Raw genomic sequence first — 18734 nt, forward strand, 5'->3', positions numbered from 1 at the left:
TGATAGGAATCTACCCAGAGTAATTCAATGAAAGTGGAGGAGATGGGGGAGCTGGTGTAATTGTAAAGATCTGGAAAGACCTGGGATTTTTAGGGTGGGGAACAGCTGTGGATAGGGTGGGACCAGAAGGGATTTTCTTGTCTGCCTCTTTGTTTTCTTTTCTCTGCCTCTTCCTTTTTCTTTTCTTCTTCATCCCTCTCTTGTTCCTCTTCTCTTTTTTTCTCCCTCTCTTATCTTGCAAGGGTGATAGCTAGGTCTCAGTCTCTCTGGGAGCCCCTCTTAATAACTTATCTTATTCCAGCTGTCTTATTATCTGTCTTTCCCTCTCCTTTCTTTCAACTCTTACCTATTTCTCTTTCCACTTTCACTGCCCCAAAACTGGCAGCTGGCTTCCTCAGAATTTGTACCTGGCCATGATTGCCTAGACCCCAACACTGAATGGCCTTCATCCTCTGAAGCTTGTGATCAGGTGCAATGATCTCTCTGTGTGTAGGATCCTGAGCCCCCAACAGAGGGTCTGATTGACTGAGCTCTGTCCCAGGCACAGCCACACACACACCCTGGGCCTGTCAGCTGTGACGGGGGGGGCAGGGTTATAGAGCCCGCTGTGACAGGGAGGTGGCTATGAGTGGAGATAAAATCCCTGAGGAGAGAGTGTGTGGGGACAGGAGTTATCAGGGACATTTAGCACAAGAACTATGTCATAGAACACCTCAAATTAACTTTGAGGGAAATGGGAATTTGGTTGAAGCTATAAATCCAAAGTCACAATTTGTAAAGTCCTCCTAGTCACTTCTGTACTAGTTCAAGGGTATACTCTCTGAAATTATGAATTTAGCATCATCTAACCCAACCAAGCATGGCAGGAAATGAAGGTTTCAGTCCAAGCGTTTCATTCACCCATTAGGGTGCAGAGATGGGTGTGGCTGGCTCTGAACAAAATCATTCTGGTGCACAAAATGAAGAATGCAGACTGTAACTTTTTGATACGTGACGTGGAACATGAGTGTCCTCTGCAGTATTCTCCACCAGGGCAGTGAATAGCAGAGAGCAGAGCCCATGCAGGCCCCTAGTGCCCTAAGGAGCTGCTCTCTAAGTCAGAGTGAGGCCCTGGCCCCAGGGCAGCCTCGAAGTGCTGCTGTCCCTTGAGCTGCCCTCATCACAGGGGGCTCCCTCCTCTGCCCTCCGTGGCTGCTGATGTCATACCCCGGGTCCCTTAGTTAAGTCCCCAAACTGGCCATGGTTACATTTGCTTGGGGTGTGCTTAATGAGGCCTGTCCCACCTTTATGCAGCTGGAAACTATAGAACCTGAATCTTTCAAATGTACAACAGTTTCCAAATATACAACAACAATAAAAAGCAACAGCAAAATCCAGATTGTGCAACTTAGTCATAGAGAACAGGTCGAAGGGAAAGTGATCTTCCTTCCACTTCGAAGATGATTGGGATTTAGGAATCATGCCTCAAATTTCGTGCCTGCACAGAGGAGTGGTTTTAGAGAAAGTGAAACTACTCTTGAAGGTTTCAGGACTTGTCAGAGTTTACATTTTATTTTGTTCTACTTTTGCTACTTGGGTGGGTATTCTCTTCCTCTCTCGAGCTGCCTAGTCAGTCTAGGATATTGTGGGAAACTCATTTTCCCATGATCTGAATTAGGTGGGATCCACTTCTGACAACATGAGTTAATCATCACTAGAAATATTGGCAAGAGCTGGGGATGTTTATATTCCTCAGGGACAGCTAAGCATCTCCGAATAAATATTCCAGTCCAACTGACTGCCTTCTCTGAGCTTCCCCAAACTTCCTCCCCCGTAAGGAGGATGAACAAGAGCAAAGCACTGGATCTCTGGTAATTTACTTCACAACAATTGGCCTTGAGCTATCACTGGTATTCAGTAATACATTGCTATATGTTTCTTTTTGCAAAATTGTACAGTAGCAATATGTCAGTTTCTGCCCCCAGAATCCATTGCGATTACTTTTGAAAGAAATTTTTGGTTAGATTGCCAAATTCCTGCTATTTTCATGTTAAGAACTTCCATCTCTGAGCCCTCCAGCTGCGAGGCAGATTGTTACAAGAATGAAAAGAGAAATGCCTTGTCCTTGTGTTCCTTCTTTAGAACAAGAAGATCTACTTGGACATTATTCACACATACATGGAAGTGCATGCAACTGTTTATGGCTCCAGCACAAAGAATATTCCTAGTTACGTGAAAAACCATGGTATCCTCAGTGGACGGGACTTGCAGTTTCTTCTTCGGGAAACCAAGGTGAGTGTTTAGTAATTTTGTAAAAATCTCTCAGCGAGGTCTTTTACAGGTTTGTTTCCATTGGCTTTGAAAATGGGGTCAGAATCTCTCATACTGCAGTAGCTCTTAAGGTCATTTCTGGACTGTAGTTGTCTAGACTAGCTGTAGCTTAAAAATTAGTGAATGATGGAAATGGTTGCTTCAGTTTAAAACTTATTTGCAGAGGATTGATTCTGTCCCAGGCATCACACATGGGGTTGGGGATACGGTGGCCAAGAGAAAAGGAATCGCCCCATTTGGAGGGTCAGACTTTCCATAGAGCAGCAGCTTTCACAATAAGCCAGGGTGTGTTACTCCCCCCTCCCCCCCGCACCACTGACCCCTGCCCATTACCACTCTTCAAGTAGTAAGACTCCCATCTAGCTTTCCCTTGCATGTCCATATTCAGAAAACTTGTACTAGACCCTGAGGAAGTTCAGATGAAGGAAACATCCCTTCAAGGTCACAAGCAGGGAAGGCATCAAAGAAGATGTAAGAGATGAAGGTGGGACGTGGCTATACCTGGCATTTGGGACACAGCAGAGTGACAGTCAGGTGGTGGAGGTGGATTGAGGTGGAGTGGATTGATACATTGAGCCAAAAGCCAGAAACCAATAGCTAGTCTAGGGAAAGATGGAAAATAAGATTTGCTACAGGGCTAAGGGTCTGATAGTCACAGACACAGAGTCTTGATCACATTATGGGTGTAGCTGGGGGAGCCACTGGAGGAATATTTTGGTAACATGATGAATGAGCAAGAAAGGTCTCCATCCTTCGTGGATTTCTGCTGTGGAAGACCCCAGTGAAATGAGGGGATTTGCATATAGGTGGAGTTTGGTCTGGAAGGATTGACTGGCACTTCGTTAAGCTCTCTCGTGTTTATTAAGCTCTCGTTGGGGAATATTACAAACAAAAGTGAAGAAAACAAGTACTTGGTGTCTTCTTAAAACACAGGGTAGTTTATGGTCAGTAGTTACGGGTTCTGCTCTGGTCCCTGACCGAGTGTTTCCGTTTTCAAGGTGAGGGAGAGAGTCTGTGTGGATGGGCTTCTATGGCATACTTGGTGGTTCCTAATCACTGTATGATATTTTATTTCTGCAGAATGTATTCCCATTTGTCTATTGTTTGTCTCTCAGTAGTCAGGGAAGTTATTGTTAACTTTAACCATAAGGAAATAAACTAGGGAATTTGGCTTGTCCATAGTTACTGGGGTCAAGACTTGGAGGTGGCCCTAATTCTTGATTTTTTGCTTTATTCAAGTTAAAGTTCTGCTAGGCCTGGGGCATACCATCCTCATGAATGAATTCCCAAACTTCAGAACACGTCATGGATTCCCACCAACCAAAAAAATAATACATTTTTTTCTGCCTCGGTTTCTCGTATGTAAATGCACTTGGTCATTTCTACTGAGTCTTTCCTGTGATATCATGAATGTAGTAGTTTGCTAAATTATTTACCCTTGGCCAAAGACCTAGTCTGTTTTCATTAAGATATTATTTACTTACCAGGTCACCTGTAGCCCCATGATAGTTGTGACGCTCTAGGGGCCATGTGAGTCCTCTAGGTTGCTTTCCATTTGTCCTCTGTCATAGGATGACATCTTAGAATCATTAGAATATCTGGGCCCTTTAGTGGCAATGCTATTTCTGCCACTTGCCTCATTTTGCTTTTTCCACATCAGATTGTGGGAAAAGCTCGCACTCCTTTAAAATTACATTTGGCAGTGCTGGTTTTCAGCAGCGTGTCATTACTGTCTCACACGCTGCTCTTAGCCCAACCTCCCAAATGTCTTACTCAGCCTTGCAAATTTTAAAAGAACCCTTACCTACCATCCATTTACCCTGTCAGAGAAAGGGAAGTAGGCCAAAGCTGAGATCCCTGATGGCCAGGGGTGGACAGAAGAAGCCCAAAAGGCTAGAACATGATGTCAAAAATTGCAAAAGAACGAAGGATTGCAGCTTGAATTTGAGTGCAAGGGGTATATGTTCATCCTTGAAAAGCGGGTGCTTTCAGAGGGTGTCGCTGATCCCATTTTGTATTGCCTACTCATCTGACTAGAATATATTAATGTGCTCTGGGTGGACTTAACAGCTAAAACAGTTGGCAAAAATGATGAAAATGAGGCAGTGTATATCGGAGGCGCCCCTCACATCCAGAACACAGCAGGAGACACTGAAAATGAATGAGACTTGGACTTTGAAATTACGACACTAAAGACCAGTCAGGCTTTGCATTTATATCCCTTGCTATCTCTAACTCCTTCCTCCATCTCTGAGCAATTTTAAAGCTATTTATTCCAGTCCACATTGGAAGTGGAGAACTGGAGATGTGCAGACGCATATGTCTATGGAATGGCTGAGTCCACACGAGACCCAGACCCGCTGTCAGAGGGAGTCATCCTTGAGGTTTCAGACCTATTGAAATGATAGGTGCTTAGGGCCTCCCCGGTGGCGCAGCAGTTGAGCGCTTGCCTCTGCGGTGCCGGTTCGATCCCCGGCTACTCCCCGGCCACCACAGGAGGGTCCCACATGGCGCGCAGACCTCTCCTGCCGCCCGCTGCTCCCCTCAGCAGTGTACTTCGGTCTTTCTGCCTGCTCTGCTCCCCGCTCTGGCTCTGGTGAATTCTCTCACCCTCCCACGCTTCTGACTGTACCCAGTGCTTGTATAAATAAATAAAATATTAAAAAAAAAAACCACACACACCATGGGATACCTTTTCCCTATTTCCTTTAAAAAAAAAAGATAGATGCTTAATCAGCTTTTGACTCATTATTTTTCTTTATGAGCTGTCTTGAACCTTCCCCCAGTCCAAGAATCCCTGGGCTCAGCTCAATTTTGTTCTGGTGTACCCTAGGGTCCTAGGTGTCCTTAACTGACTGGCTGCAGGGAGTCTGTAAAGGGAGGAGAAATTCAGCATAGCTCTCAAAGCAGGGCTCAAAGAATGTGGTAGTTACTGAATCTAGAAGACTCTTCCAGTAGGCATGTAAACTTGAATGAATTATTTATCCAAGGGCCATGGACAAGTGATACAGTCCAGCCAACTCCGAGGGCGTAGTTGAAGTGAATAAGTACTCCTGCAGTGGCCTACTTTTGTTTTTTGACTTAAATTCTCATCTCTTGTAATGTGATTTCTTTTTGGACCTTCCTGTTTTAGCTTCTTTGTGCTCCCCACCCCCAGTGTTCCCATGGGACACTCCTTACTGAATGGGGCATTTGCACTGGTTTGGAGAAGCATTTGAGTGCTTGAGGGATTGTGAGCCAGAACAGGTTCCACCCTTTCTACAACAAAATGTAACAACAAATTCCAATTGTGGACAAAGCTGCTGCTGCTGCTTGTGCTGTGCCTGCAGCCCTTCCCTGTCCAAACTTCCAGCCACTCCCTCTCCAGCACCTGGGTAGCTCTTCATGACCTTGTTCCTCTACCATGTCAGCTCATCAGCTTACCTGTGGGACTCACCTAGAAGTCTGGACAGGATTGAAGACATGGAGTATGTTTGGGTTTGGCTCTTCCCATCCTCATGCCTCCACCCCACCCCCACCTCACCCCCACCCCCTGTCAACCATGACCTTCCCGTGAGTTAGGATGTGGTTGCATAACCTCTCTCAAACACCCAAGGCTGAGACAGCAGCCAACCTCAACCGCACCTCCCCTACAGTGGAGGAGGACTCATGCAGCTCTTTGAGGGCAGAAGCTTGACTTGTGTTCACAGATACATTCCCATCGCCCACAACAGTGCCTAGCTTGTAGAGGCCTTCAGATAATTGTATAAAGAATGAAGAAAGGAGATTTTGGCATGAAATCTGTCTGGGATCTTGGAGGAGCGATTTCCTTGTGTTCTCTTGAATCATGTATCTAGAAGTCCAGGATCTCCACAGCAAGGGGCACTGTTCTTCTGATATCCCATGCCAGCCACACCTTGATGTTGCCCATGTCTCCACACCCTGTGAGAGAGAACCAGAGAGCTTACTTGCCCATAGAGCAATCCATCTTTCATTTGCATTTCACGTACTGAAATATTCACTCACAGGCCATCAAGCAGGTTTCAGCCTAGTGGCTAGTTCCTAGGATTACTCCCCTTCCAGCTAGATAGGGAAAAATAGTACATGCACACACATTCCTCCTCCTCTTCTCCACCCGCTTGCATCTACAGAATGATGTAGAATGTGTGTAGAACACACTTATATATAGAATGAAAAGTGTATAGAAATAGGGTTCAGTAACCTGACACACAGAAATGCTCATCCACCCACACTTGATTATTGGCTGGCTCTTGGTGCCAGGAAAGCTCATCTGCTCACCACTCCTAAGTCATTCACAAGAGACAAGGTCTGGGGTCAGGAAACTGAGGTTTATTTGGAAAACTGGTAAGCCAAGTTGATGGGAACTCAAACCTCCAAGAAACTGTCTCAATTCCTGGCCAAGAAAAGGGTGAGGATTTTCCTAGCAGAGTGCAGGGCAGGAGGAAGTGAATTTTCTGTGGGTCAGTCCAGGTGCTTTATCACAGTGAGAACGCCTAAGTAGACATGCAGGTGTTGAACACCTTATGAAAACCCACAGCCTTCAGCTAAGCAATGCAGATCTTGTATTTGTACCTGCCTGAAGCTGTATCTGAATTTAAACCTAAACTCCTGTTTAGTGAACATTTACAAAGGGCCAAGCCTAGGCATACATCCTTTCCATGAAATACTGCGTGTAAGCCTGACGGCAACCCCATGAAATAAAGCAATGTTATTTTTCCCATGAAAAGACAGGGGTAGAGAGCTTGTTTTACCTTGATTAAGGCTCCATAGCTGGACAGAATAGAATACTAAAGGGTCTCAGGTGTGGAATACTATCCCACAGCTGCAGAACCAGGATATAATGAAGTCAGAGCTGGAACCCTGGTTTGCTGACTCGAGAGTCTGTGGTGTTAATCACCCCATTATTCTGACCAGTAGTGCCAGCCACCAGTTTATTGGATAAGCTGAAGTTGATTCCTTGCTCAAATGCTGTCCTGAGCCACGTTGGCTTACCAGCTTGCGTAATTATGACTAGTCAGAAAGTATATGTTGAATATGTGTTTTTATTTTGATTCATCGTGTTGTACTGTTCAAGAGTGACTGGAAACTGACCAAATCTATGGAGTCTTCCTCAGAGCTACCTTTATCCACATTGAAAGGACTTTTTGTTAACTACTCCACAGAGGGGTTTTAAACCATTCTCTTTCCCCTTTACACAGAGTAAAAACGTGAGGAGTTTTACTAAACTCTTTGTCAATGTGTAGGAATGTCCCGAACCTGTGCCATGAATAAAACGTATGGTGCTTCATCTGTGCTCTCTTGCTTAGTATTAGTTCAGAAATTTAATTTTAGAGCATGTAATCCCTCTGTTTAGAACTGCTCATTGATGGAGCCAGAGCTGCAACCATGGAGATGTTCCGTCATCTGGAATATCCTCATTAAATTCTAGGCTTCTGAAGGCCAGATGAAGTATAACTAAAATATGCCCAGTTTCCTCCTGAAGAGTTAAGCCTCTGCACTTGAATGCATTCTTGTGTGTCTTTTGCCCCTGTGAAAGGACATTTGTAAGTAGGCAGAATGATTGGAGAAGTGGAGTATTTGGGGCGGGGGGAAGCAATTTAATGTGGTTAAGGCACAAGAGTTTGGCAAGGCATTGAGTGCTCAGAAGTGTACCAAAGGCCCTTGCATGGTAGTGAGCTCTCCCTGCCTACCCTGTTGTCATTCAAGCCTCAAGTGTGCTCTTTGACCTTAATACATCTGCTGCATTTTAATGTCACAGGTAATGAGTACAGAGGAAGCAAGAAAAAAATTGCTTATTGACAGACGTGACAAAAAAACTGTTATTTTGGTGTTATTTCCAAGTAATGTATTTCCTGCAATCCTAATTAGTGTGACAAGAAAACTCATTGCCAAGAAATTGTGTGGTATTTGCTTAAGCTTCATTCTAAAATTGTGAGTCTTTGAAGACTTAGCCTAAAGTGTTTATTTTATGTGTACTGACGCTAGCAGGGCAGAAAGAGATGGTGCAAATTGTTATTCAGATATAATTAAACCTAGGTCACATTCAAGTCCATTAAGCAACAGCCTCAAATCCTTTTAATTAATGGGTTCAGATTGGTTGGTCTGAAGGAGCTAATTAAATTTTTTCCAGGATTTTCTGTTTAGCTAGACAAAGCATTGTGCTTCCTGTATTTCCTGCAAAGTTCTTTTTTGCAACTTGAAGTTGGTGATGGTGTCAGCCCTTTACAGCAGTCCCTGATTTCTAGAGGTCAGGAAACACTGTGGGCTGCAGATCTATGGTTAAAACCTTGGAGCCCCTATCTGTATCTCCCCGTACCTTTCTTCTCAGAATCAAAAATTTCCCGAGGCCCTATGCTTTCCTATGCTCATCCACATGCTGAGAGAGGTTACCTTTCTTTCCCCTGGAGAGATGGCACATCTTACCTGAAATCTGATGGTGGGGGACAGATCACTGCGATGAGAAGCTTCAAGGCTATAACCCTGGATCCTTCATAATTTCATGATGCTGGAATACCTTGGGACCAGTGCCTCCTGTTTCTATTTTTTTCTGCTCTTGTCAGGCATCCCTCACCCTCTGCCACTTGCATGCCATATACAGCCTTTCTCCGATAATCTCACTCTTGTTAGTTACTTAATCAGATTCAGAAACAGGGCCTTCAAATGGTGGTGAGATGCCCCTTATATCCTACAGCTTCCCAGCTCCTGCTACATTTTTTCTCTCTCCTGATGTTTTTAGGGTTCTGCCCAAGAGGCCGTGGGAGTTCTGCGGGCCTCTTCAAGCCTTCTTTCTTCCCAGGTGACCCACCACCACTACTCCAGCCTTGGAAGTCATCTCAAGGTTGGAAAATTCATTGGAAATAAAAAATTATCCTTCTAGAAGCACAAGAAGGTTAAGTACCCCTTTCAATACAAAAGAACATACATTTATAGGAAAGGATCACTCCAGAAATCCTGAAATTTTAGTTTCTTCCCCCAAAAATCCCTGCAGGGGTGATATGACTGTCCAGTATGTCCAGAATGGACCATGCTCAATGTTCAGCACTGGAGTTGAGTAGAATACATACATTCTGCACCTTCCGCTGTTTCCCAGGGAACTTGCCAGGTTGCACTTGGTAATCCCTTAGCTGAGCCCTTCTAAATACTCATTCAGTTAAAGCAACTGCAAAGACAGGATTGCTGGGGAGAACAGTCAAGCATGTAGCCATAGCCAGCTCGGCTGTATCCTTCACTCTCAGGGCCTGGCCGTGTGGGTGTTCATCAGCATGAGAGCAGAAGAAAATGGTGCTCAGGGGCCATTATCCTTTGTCACTTGATGTGCCTCTGGGTTCTGGAACCATTTCAGAATTGGCTCCTTGATGTGGGTGGGGAGTTCTCACATATCACCATGCCAGGACTTGGACCCTGCCCATCAATAACCTCCAGTACCCCAGCAGTGTGAAATAGCCGGAGGTGAGGTTATACGGTGAGGCATTTCTATGAGATGTTGCATTTTGGACCCAGGAATCATTGGTGCCAATGAACTGCAGCAAGTCCCCTTTGTCACAGGCACGCTCAGCTGTGAATGCTAGGAGGACTTGGAGAGTGTGTTTTTGCTGCCATCTATTGTCTGCCTGGGGAAACATGTGGTTTGCTGGTGGGAGAGGAAAGCAGCCTTGCCCATTTGAGGACTCAGCAGACCCTTCTCCCTCTTTGAGGGGAAAATAACCAAGACGTCAGTGTCCCAGGTGAAAACCCCATTATGAAAACCTGTGTTTACTGACCTGCCATCATTTTAAAGCCACTCCATTTGAACTGTAATCAAACCGCCAAGTGACCTTTCTGTCCCTCCACCCAGCATCACTGAAAGGCCCTGTTGTTCCTTTAGTTCAATGAAGAAACCTTCTGTTTAGTTAAGCAAGTGTTTTTCCAGTCGTGTCTCCTGGTGAGTTACAGAAAGATTATTGTTGGGTCTTGGGTTTTGTTGTTGTTTGTATTCTGTTAATACCTCTGCCTCCCTACCCCCTCAGCTGTACACCCCTTCAACACTTATTTCTTAACATTTTTAGCAAAGGAAAACATAATGATTTGAGCAGCTTCACTAGCCCCAAGAGGTCCCTGATCATGTTTTTTAGATCGTGATGTAAGCTGACTTCTCTTTGCCCCACCTCACAGGGCCTGCGAGTCTTCCAGGGGCCCTGAGGTCTCCCTGCAGGAATGGAGCACAGAATAGCCCCCAAGTGCCAGGAATGCCAGTGCTGGTTGATGTGTTTACATGTGATGTGCTTTTCTTACAGCTGTTTGTTGGACTTGGGTTCCCCTACGAGGGCCCAGCTCCCTTGGAGGCCATTGCAAATGGATGTGCTTTTCTGAATCCCAAGTTCAACCCACCCAAAAGCAGCAAAAACACAGACTTTTTCATTGGCAAGCCAACTCTGAGAGAGGTAAGCAGTCATAAAATCATTTTGCTTGCAATAATATGAATAATAGCTGTTGAGTGCTGGGAGTGCATTTAAGCCTCATGGCCTTGGATAGCAGTTATTATCAACATCATTTGATGTAGTTGAGTGAAAGTATGGGTGGAGGGAGGAATGTGCAGGGCTGCTTAGAGAGAGAAAGGATTTGATTACATTCCCCAAATGGGTAGTAGCCATGATAGTTTGAATCTATTTCTATCCTTAAAGTGTGAGATCTTTTCACTTTACCCCAACTCTATCTTAATTCAAACAAACATTGCCAGTCTTCTAATTAGCTGAACTCTGATATTCTGAATGTTCAGAGTTTATGGAATAATGTCATCACCTAGTTAACAGGTATGGGCAATAAAAAGTGGGTCGTGGGCTCCTTAAAGAACTCTCAGCCTTGAGAGAGAAGGTATAATACAGATGACTAAGGTGATGTGCCTGTTATAGCAAACCATCAGCAGGTGCCATCCTGAGAGGTAATCCTGCCATGGCTCAAGCAATTTGTCAAAGCCTTATTTGAATTGCCTTCAGGATCCTCTTGAAATCTATAGTGTGATGAATCACCATTGGAGGCAGTTAGATTCATTTGGGGTAATAAACAGAAGCCATTTAGAGAATGTGCATGACCAAGCTGGATGCTTCTGTGTCCAGACAGAAGCAAGTGTATGCGTGAAACCATAGGCTGATTTTACTATTGTTTCTGTGTAGTCGATGAGTGGGTTGTGGGTGAGGAGGAAGCCTATACATTTTGGCGTCGTCACGGTGCCCTCAGCACAGGGCTTCTGCCAGGGGTGACAGTGCTGTGACTAGCAGCACTACAGCAACAGTTTTTAAGGTATGTATTTTTCATTTCTGCAACTTAATACTTTCTAGGTTGATTCTCCTGGCCCTTCTCTCCCAAATACTATTTACAGTGCATTTTTTGTGACTCTACGAACTAGTCAGAGATCTTACCAGTTCACAGGGTTGATTATTTTGAGAGATCTTTTCTTTGATCCTCCCTGTCATTGGAGAAATGGCCAAAGGAGATGAAGAATATCAGCAAAGTCCATAGATTATCTTCAAAAAAATGGCCTGTAGCCCAGATAAACTCTGACACGGGGAGATGTCTGTGTGTATGTGTGCACGTGCTTCCTTGCTGGCTGACTTTTTCTTTCTGCTAATATAATCAATTTGAATCCTTCATTTTGGGGAATGGTTTCTTCTTCTTTTTTTTTTTAAGATTTATGTATACAAGAGCTGGGGTACAGGCCAGAGATGTTAGGGGCTGACAGGATTCACCAGAGACAGAGCGAGGGACAGAACAGGCAGATTGACCAAAGTACACTGCTGAGAGGAGCAGTGGGCGAGTCAGGCGAGGTCTGCTGCGCCATTTGGGTTGCTCCCTGGCCAGCCCGGGATGGAACTCGTGCTGCAGAGACTGCGGATTGCTTCATAGTGCGGTGCTTAACCCCTTGCACCACCAGGGAGGCCCCTGGTTTCTTCTTTGGAGGTGACTCCTCAGCCATACTTCATGCACGCCTGTGTGTCAGGTGCTGTGGGAGGTGCCAGAGAACAGAGATCAGAAATGTTCATTCTGGCACTCAAGAGCTTGTTTAGTATATGACTCTTTGAAACTTTGGAGTTTAGCGTAGAAAATACAGGTTAATACATCATCCCTGCATTTAAATTTAGATGTAGGAGATCACTGAAGTTCTCCTTCTGTCCAAATTGTATAGTTATTTGTAATTTTCCATGTTTTTCTTCTTTTTTTGTCATAAAATATAAAACTGTTCTACCCATTTTTAAATGTACAGTTCACTGGCATTAAGTGCAGTCACCATGTTTTGCAACCATCGTCACTATTTCCAGAACTTGCTCATCATGCACAGCAGAAGCGCTTCTGTTTAAGCAGTAATTCCCCATCCCTCCCCCACCTCTCCGTAGCCCCAGAGAAACCTCTATAAATAGATCTGTTCTAGATAACCAAATGTAAGTAGAATCAAACAGCACTTGCACTTTGTGGCTGGTTACTAAGTATAATGTGTTCAAGGTTCCTTCATGTAGAGCATGTGTGTCAGAATCTCATTTCTTATGCTGAATAATATTCCATTTTATGGCTATGCCACATTTTATGTGTTCGGTTAATGGATGCTTGGGTAGTTTCCATTTTTGATCTGTTACAAATAATGTGGCTGTGAACATTGAGTTCTTGCTTTTAGTTCTTTGAGGTATATACCTACAAGTAGAATTGTTGGGGTTTACTTTCTGTCTCTTTAGAAATAACTTTAGTCTTATAGAAAAGTTGCAAAAATAGTACAGAGTTGGGTATATCTATCCTTCACACAGCTTCCTTTGATGTTATATATTATAATGCCACAGGGCAATTATTATGGACAAGAAAGTATCACCAGGACCATAGTACTATCTAAACATCAGACACACCACTAATACCCTCTTTTGTTCCAGAATCTAATACAGGATCCCACTTTGCATTCAATTGCCACTATCTCCTCTAATCTATGACAATCATTCCATCTTTCATTGTCAGTCATAGCCTTGACACTTTAAAAGAGTATTGTTCAGGTTTTTTTTCCTATATATTATCCCTCAATTTAAATGTTTGATCTCTCATAATTAGTTTTTGGCAAGAATATTACAGATGTGATATAGCCTTCTGTGGGTATTATGTCAGGGGATGGATGATATCACTGTGTTTTGTGACTGGTAATAGTAACTTTGATGACTTGATTAAGACAGTAGGTTTAAATGCTGCATTTCTCCACTGCTATAACAGTTGCTAGTCCTCTGAGTATGTTGAAGTTGGAAAAAAAAAAAAAAAGGGAGCCGGCTTAACCTCCAGAGCAAGGGATTCTGCCCTCCCAACCCAATTCCTCATTTTATTATTAGATCTTTCACATCTACCTGCTTACATACGTAATTTCAAAAGAGGTGATTCCCTACCCCTAAGAGAAAGGGTAAATAAAAGCAAAATACTTTCCAGTAAGGTAACATATGTCCCAGTATATGTGCAATTGCTATTTTCCCTTATATCAAGGGAAATTCTTTGAGACTATGCAAATAACCTGTCTCAAACTTTTGCCAACTTATCAGTGGATCTTGCCTGCAACTGTTATTACTGTTATGTTCTAATGATGATTTTCTGTTTCCTCTTCATGATTTTTTTTTTTTTGAAAGAAACCCATCTCTTACTGGAATTACTGCATACAAATTTTTGGGAAAAGGTTAATGGTTATGGTTAGAGTACCTTGGCAACTGACACCTTATTACTGATAATTTTAAAGATTAAGATGACACCTTGCTACAATCCAATTTTGGTTTTGTGGGGTTTCTTTTATTTGAAGTAACATTGATCTACATCACCAATGTTTGAGGAGTTACAGGTTCACACCACTTCAAATGTATTTTATCACATCGCACACACCACCAAAATGCTTTTTCCTTAAGGCACTTTCTTTTTAACTGAAGTACATTGCATAATAGCGTATATAAGTTTTAGGTGTTGATCGCTGAGAATTAGCATGTGTATATACTACATTTAGCTAACTGCTGAACGTCCAATTCTATCCATCATTCCATTGCCCCCTTTGTTGGAATTTTTAAATACATTCTATTTCCCAGTGAATGATATAATTTTACATAGATCAGAACAGCCGGTATGAAATTATTGAGAAAAGTATGTTCATTGTTTCCTAGATGATGTTTACTGGATGATGGTCATCATCTAGTCATTGGCTTTTATTGAGATCATAGAGTTTCTATTCTTCATGGCATAAAAAGAGAAGATGCATTGGAGTTGCCACTTAGGCCCCTCCTGTCCCTTCAGATGAGTCCACCAAAGTGTAAATGAGACTCTAGTTAGAATGGCAAGTGACCTCACACAGATGACTCCATCAGTCCTAGGCTCCCACAGGAGGGCCAGGATACTGAAGGTCAGTGGACAGATGTTCATTGTGTATCCTCAGGCTCCCTAGTGCTACTTGCTGCATCAGGGCAACTGATCACAACACATTTCCTACTTTCCAGAAGCTCAGAATTTTATATGAAAGGGTGATAAAACATGCATAATAAAAGGAAATGCATAAAGAAGTAGCTAAGTGAAATAAGGAGGGTAAGTTAGCTTGGAGCTCTGCCAGGTGGAAAATGTGCTGGGTTAGCTGAGAAGAGGGTGGGATGGGTGAAAGAGGTGTGTGCTTTACAGGAAGAGGAGGAGAGGTGTGAAGGTTGATAAGTGATAGAGAAACTCCTCAAAGGTCAGTTTGCTTTGTGCTGGAGGGCAGGATCCACTGACGTCCATCTTTTCTGCTGGAGACGATGCACAGAGCAGGCTGGAAGCCATAACATCAAGTGGCTCTAGGAAAAAGCTCATGAACTGGGCCTCACAGTCACGTGGGCCACCCCATTCTCTCTTTGAGCTCACTAAAGTTACTAAATCCCCCTAACCAAAGATGCTTTTAATCAGAAAAGAGCTGTCTAGAGACTTCTAAGCGTCAGCAATCCCCCTCAAAATTGTCTCTTTTTCTTTTCAGCAAATGGAAAAAAATTTTTTTTTCCTGGATGTTGTTTGGTAGCTAAGGTCAATATTATTTTTTTTATTTAATTATTTTATTTTATATAATTCTTACATCATTTCTCATTTTTGCACAATGTATGCATTTTCATTTTGGTTATATTCCCCATACAATTGCACCCACCCCTTATTTTGACTCTAGTCCTTCCTTTCCCCGCTCCTCCCCAACCCCCACCCCCTGCGTAGTGTGTCTCTGGTTTATAGTTGCTTGTTGATTTTGATTTTTACTTTGTATTGATTAGTCTTTTTCCTGATCCCTTATTTAGGTTTTCTAAATTCCTGCTATGAGTGAGACCATCCGGTATTTTTCTTTTTCTTTCTGGCTTATTTCTCTGAGCATCATCCCTTCTAGCTCCATCCATGTTGCTGCAAACTGCATTTGTTTATCTTTTTTGATTGCTGAGTAATATTCCATGGTGTATATGTACCACATCTTCTTAATCCAGTCATCTGTTTTTGGGCATTTGGGTTGTTTCCAAAGCTTAGCTATTGTAAACAGAGCTGCTATAAACATAGACATGCAGGTGCCCTTTGGAATTACTGTTTCTGTGTCCTTTGGGTAAATACCTAGGAGTGGAATTGCTGGATCATATGGAAGCTCTATGTTTAGTAGGTCAAGAAATCTCCACACAGCTCTTCATAGTGGTTGGACCAGTTTGGTCCAAATGGAAAATTTTAGTCAAAGTCTATGTAATTACAAAGATTTATTTTTTAGCCAATCAGGTCTTTCCTGTTAAGCAACAATAGATCCATAGAATGTGCATATATATCCCTTCTAAAGAGTCTCATTGGAAGAGAAGAAAAAGTATAGATTTTAAAATACGATTTAGTTTTGGTTTTGTTTTTGCACTGGACCAATTTTTAGAACTACAGTGTACTCAGAAGGAGAAGTTCCCTAATACTTTTGAGTAATATGGTCGGTTCAAGTTGTACTTTAATGTAATATAAACTGCATTTTTATCTTTATATTGGGAAATATATTAATAGATTCTTGATCATTATTTTGACATTTTGTAAACCATTAGAAATTTTTAGCTTTTCTAGTTTTAAGGGTTTCTTTCCATAATGAGAACTCATGTTCCCCTTCGAGATTTAATAGCTGCTAGAAGTAATGTCTCATATTTAATAAGACTTCCATTACTTTTACAAACTATACTCCAGTAAATTTACTGATTGATATACAATGAAGTAGCTCAGATTAGGCGGTTCTCAATAAATTAACAAGAAAGAACATAACACTCACAGGGGGAATAATGAATCACAAAATGTCTGTCTCGTAAAATTAAGTAACCTCACAAAATGTGAATGAATAAAATGATAATGGCTCAGCATTTTGTATTTTCTAAGTGCCTACAGCAACCTTGTAAATAAGTAGGACCTTCTAAGGGAAGGGGAGAGAGACTGCTAATATATAAATAGTGATATTGATGGCAACCTTAATTGACCCTGATTCCATTGGAAGAATTAGCTAGTTCACCAATTCATAAAAAGAAAATGCTATATACTATTCTGCCTACCTTCAGAAAAAAAATCTGACAGACATACATTCAGGATTGGAAATTTCGTTAGATTGGTAAATTTTAGAGAGTGATTAAGAGGCATGTGTTTATATTGGGCCTTTTTTGGCCTTTACCTAAAGAACTCAATAGCATCCTTTAAAATTGTCACTTTCTAAACTAATAAGTTGTTGAAAGATGTTGATTTGAATTTGCTCTGCTACTTCCAGACTCTATAGTCTTGAGGAATTGTGAACTCCTCTAAACCTCCAAATCCTCATTCATACACAGGAAACCTGTCATCTATATGCATTTAATGAGCATAGTGCCTGGCTCAGCTAGAGGCTTCAATATGTGTTGAATCTAAAATATCTGCTGAGAGGGGAAAAAATTGGATGGTTCTCCAGCCCCAAGAGTGAGTGGGCATCCGAGGTCCCATCACTGGCCAGAGGACTAAGCACAGAAAATGAGCATATATCAGAAGAACAGGGACTGAGCCAGACCATCAAGGAGCGGGGCTCTGGCCCAGGAGGCAGGCACCAAATCTAGGACACCTGCAGCCTCGCATCAGATGCTAGCAGAGACTCACTGCTGAGGCCCCATAACGTCTGCTCTCGGCTTCCCAGCCTGAGAAGTGCTCACACACCATTGATGTGGTAGGCTGTGAAGAATAGGGCTTAGAGCGAGATAGCAGGGTACCTGTGAAATCACCCGGTCCTCGGAGTATGTTGGAGTTGGAAAAAATAGAGAGCCAGCTTAGCCACTAAAGCAAGGGTCTGAATCCTCCCAACCAACACATCCTTTTATTACCCTCTACTGAGCATCTACCTGTTTATGCACATGATTTCAAAAGAGGATGATTCCCTAACCCTAGTAGTAAAGGGGATATAAAAGCAAAATAATTTATAATAAGGTAACATATGTCTCAGTATATGTGCAGCTCAAACCATAAACCACACCCAAGAACTAACTAGAAGACATCATGATGTCTCTTTCCTCCTTGTAATGAACAAGTTTGTATTTAAGAGCAGTAAAACATTCAGCTTAATTTGACCAGCCCATTTAGCTTATAATTGACATTATCAAAGAGGGGCTAAATGTGAAAATACCTATACTTATGCACACATGTATTTGGATACACCCATGAATCCATTAATTGGATAGCTGCAGATACAGACCAATGTGGGGATGTGGTGCTAGAGACACATCATCTGAGGGATAGTGACTTTGCTGCCACTTTGTTCCTAAAGTGGTAATAGTGATGTGCCAAATAAAACAATTCAAGTGTCCCTTGATTTACACAGTAATAATGTTCCTGGGAAGGTCAGTGTGTATTACAAGTGTGCTGAAGAGTTAGATTCTCTGAGCCTACACAGAAGCCCAGAAAGGCATCTGGAAGCTGTCTGGGCACTGAACAGCTGGATGCTGTGCAGGACTGCCACGCATGTGTCTGCCATCCCTGGCCCCCACCACGGGATAAGAGCAGCCGCCCCCATCCTTTTGAAAACTGGGAACGTTCTCACAAATGTCCAGAATGTCCCCTTCATACCATGACCTTGACGGCATATGGGGATAAAGGAAGAAACAAGCTTATAGAGTAAAATTAGCTGTCCTAGAAAATGGAGTCTCAAAAACTAAAACTACCAGTATTTATACTACATTTCTTTGACTACCTTTGGATCTGAAAATGAAACTTCCTTTACAACGAAAACTTTTCCTTGCTTGTCTGATTGCAAATTGTCTTTATAAATGTCAAGGCGCCAATGTTAGGCTAACGATTATTCTGAAAGCTCTGTTTTACTGGTAATGTTTTTTTTTCTCTCTGTCCCCCTTTATGTCTTCCTATGAGTTTAAAATCTGTAAAGATTTTACTGTAATTTCCCTGTGTTTCTCTCTATCTTAACCAATATTTTTTAA

The 18734-nt window shown here is 42.5% G+C and overlaps 1 protein-coding gene across 10 annotated transcripts in view; it reads left to right on the forward strand.

Annotated features, from left to right (window-relative positions):
* The window catches only part of MGAT5 (alpha-1,6-mannosylglycoprotein 6-beta-N-acetylglucosaminyltransferase), a 320132-nt gene that overhangs the window by 276218 nt on the left and 25180 nt on the right, over positions 1 to 18734 (forward strand). For all 10 annotated transcript variants that reach the window (XM_054699673.1, XM_054699675.1, XM_054699671.1 and 7 more), the window contains 2 exons: positions 2122 to 2271; positions 10584 to 10730. In XM_054699673.1, coding sequence (XP_054555648.1) covers positions 2122 to 2271; positions 10584 to 10730 — 297 coding nt within the window. The remainder of the gene's footprint in view (positions 1 to 2121; positions 2272 to 10583; positions 10731 to 18734) is intronic.

Source organism: Talpa occidentalis, unplaced genomic scaffold (assembly GCF_014898055.3).
Source record: "Talpa occidentalis isolate TD23 unplaced genomic scaffold, MPIMG_talOcc4v2.1 talOcc4.3, whole genome shotgun sequence".
NCBI lineage: Eukaryota > Metazoa > Chordata > Mammalia > Eulipotyphla > Talpidae > Talpa > Talpa occidentalis.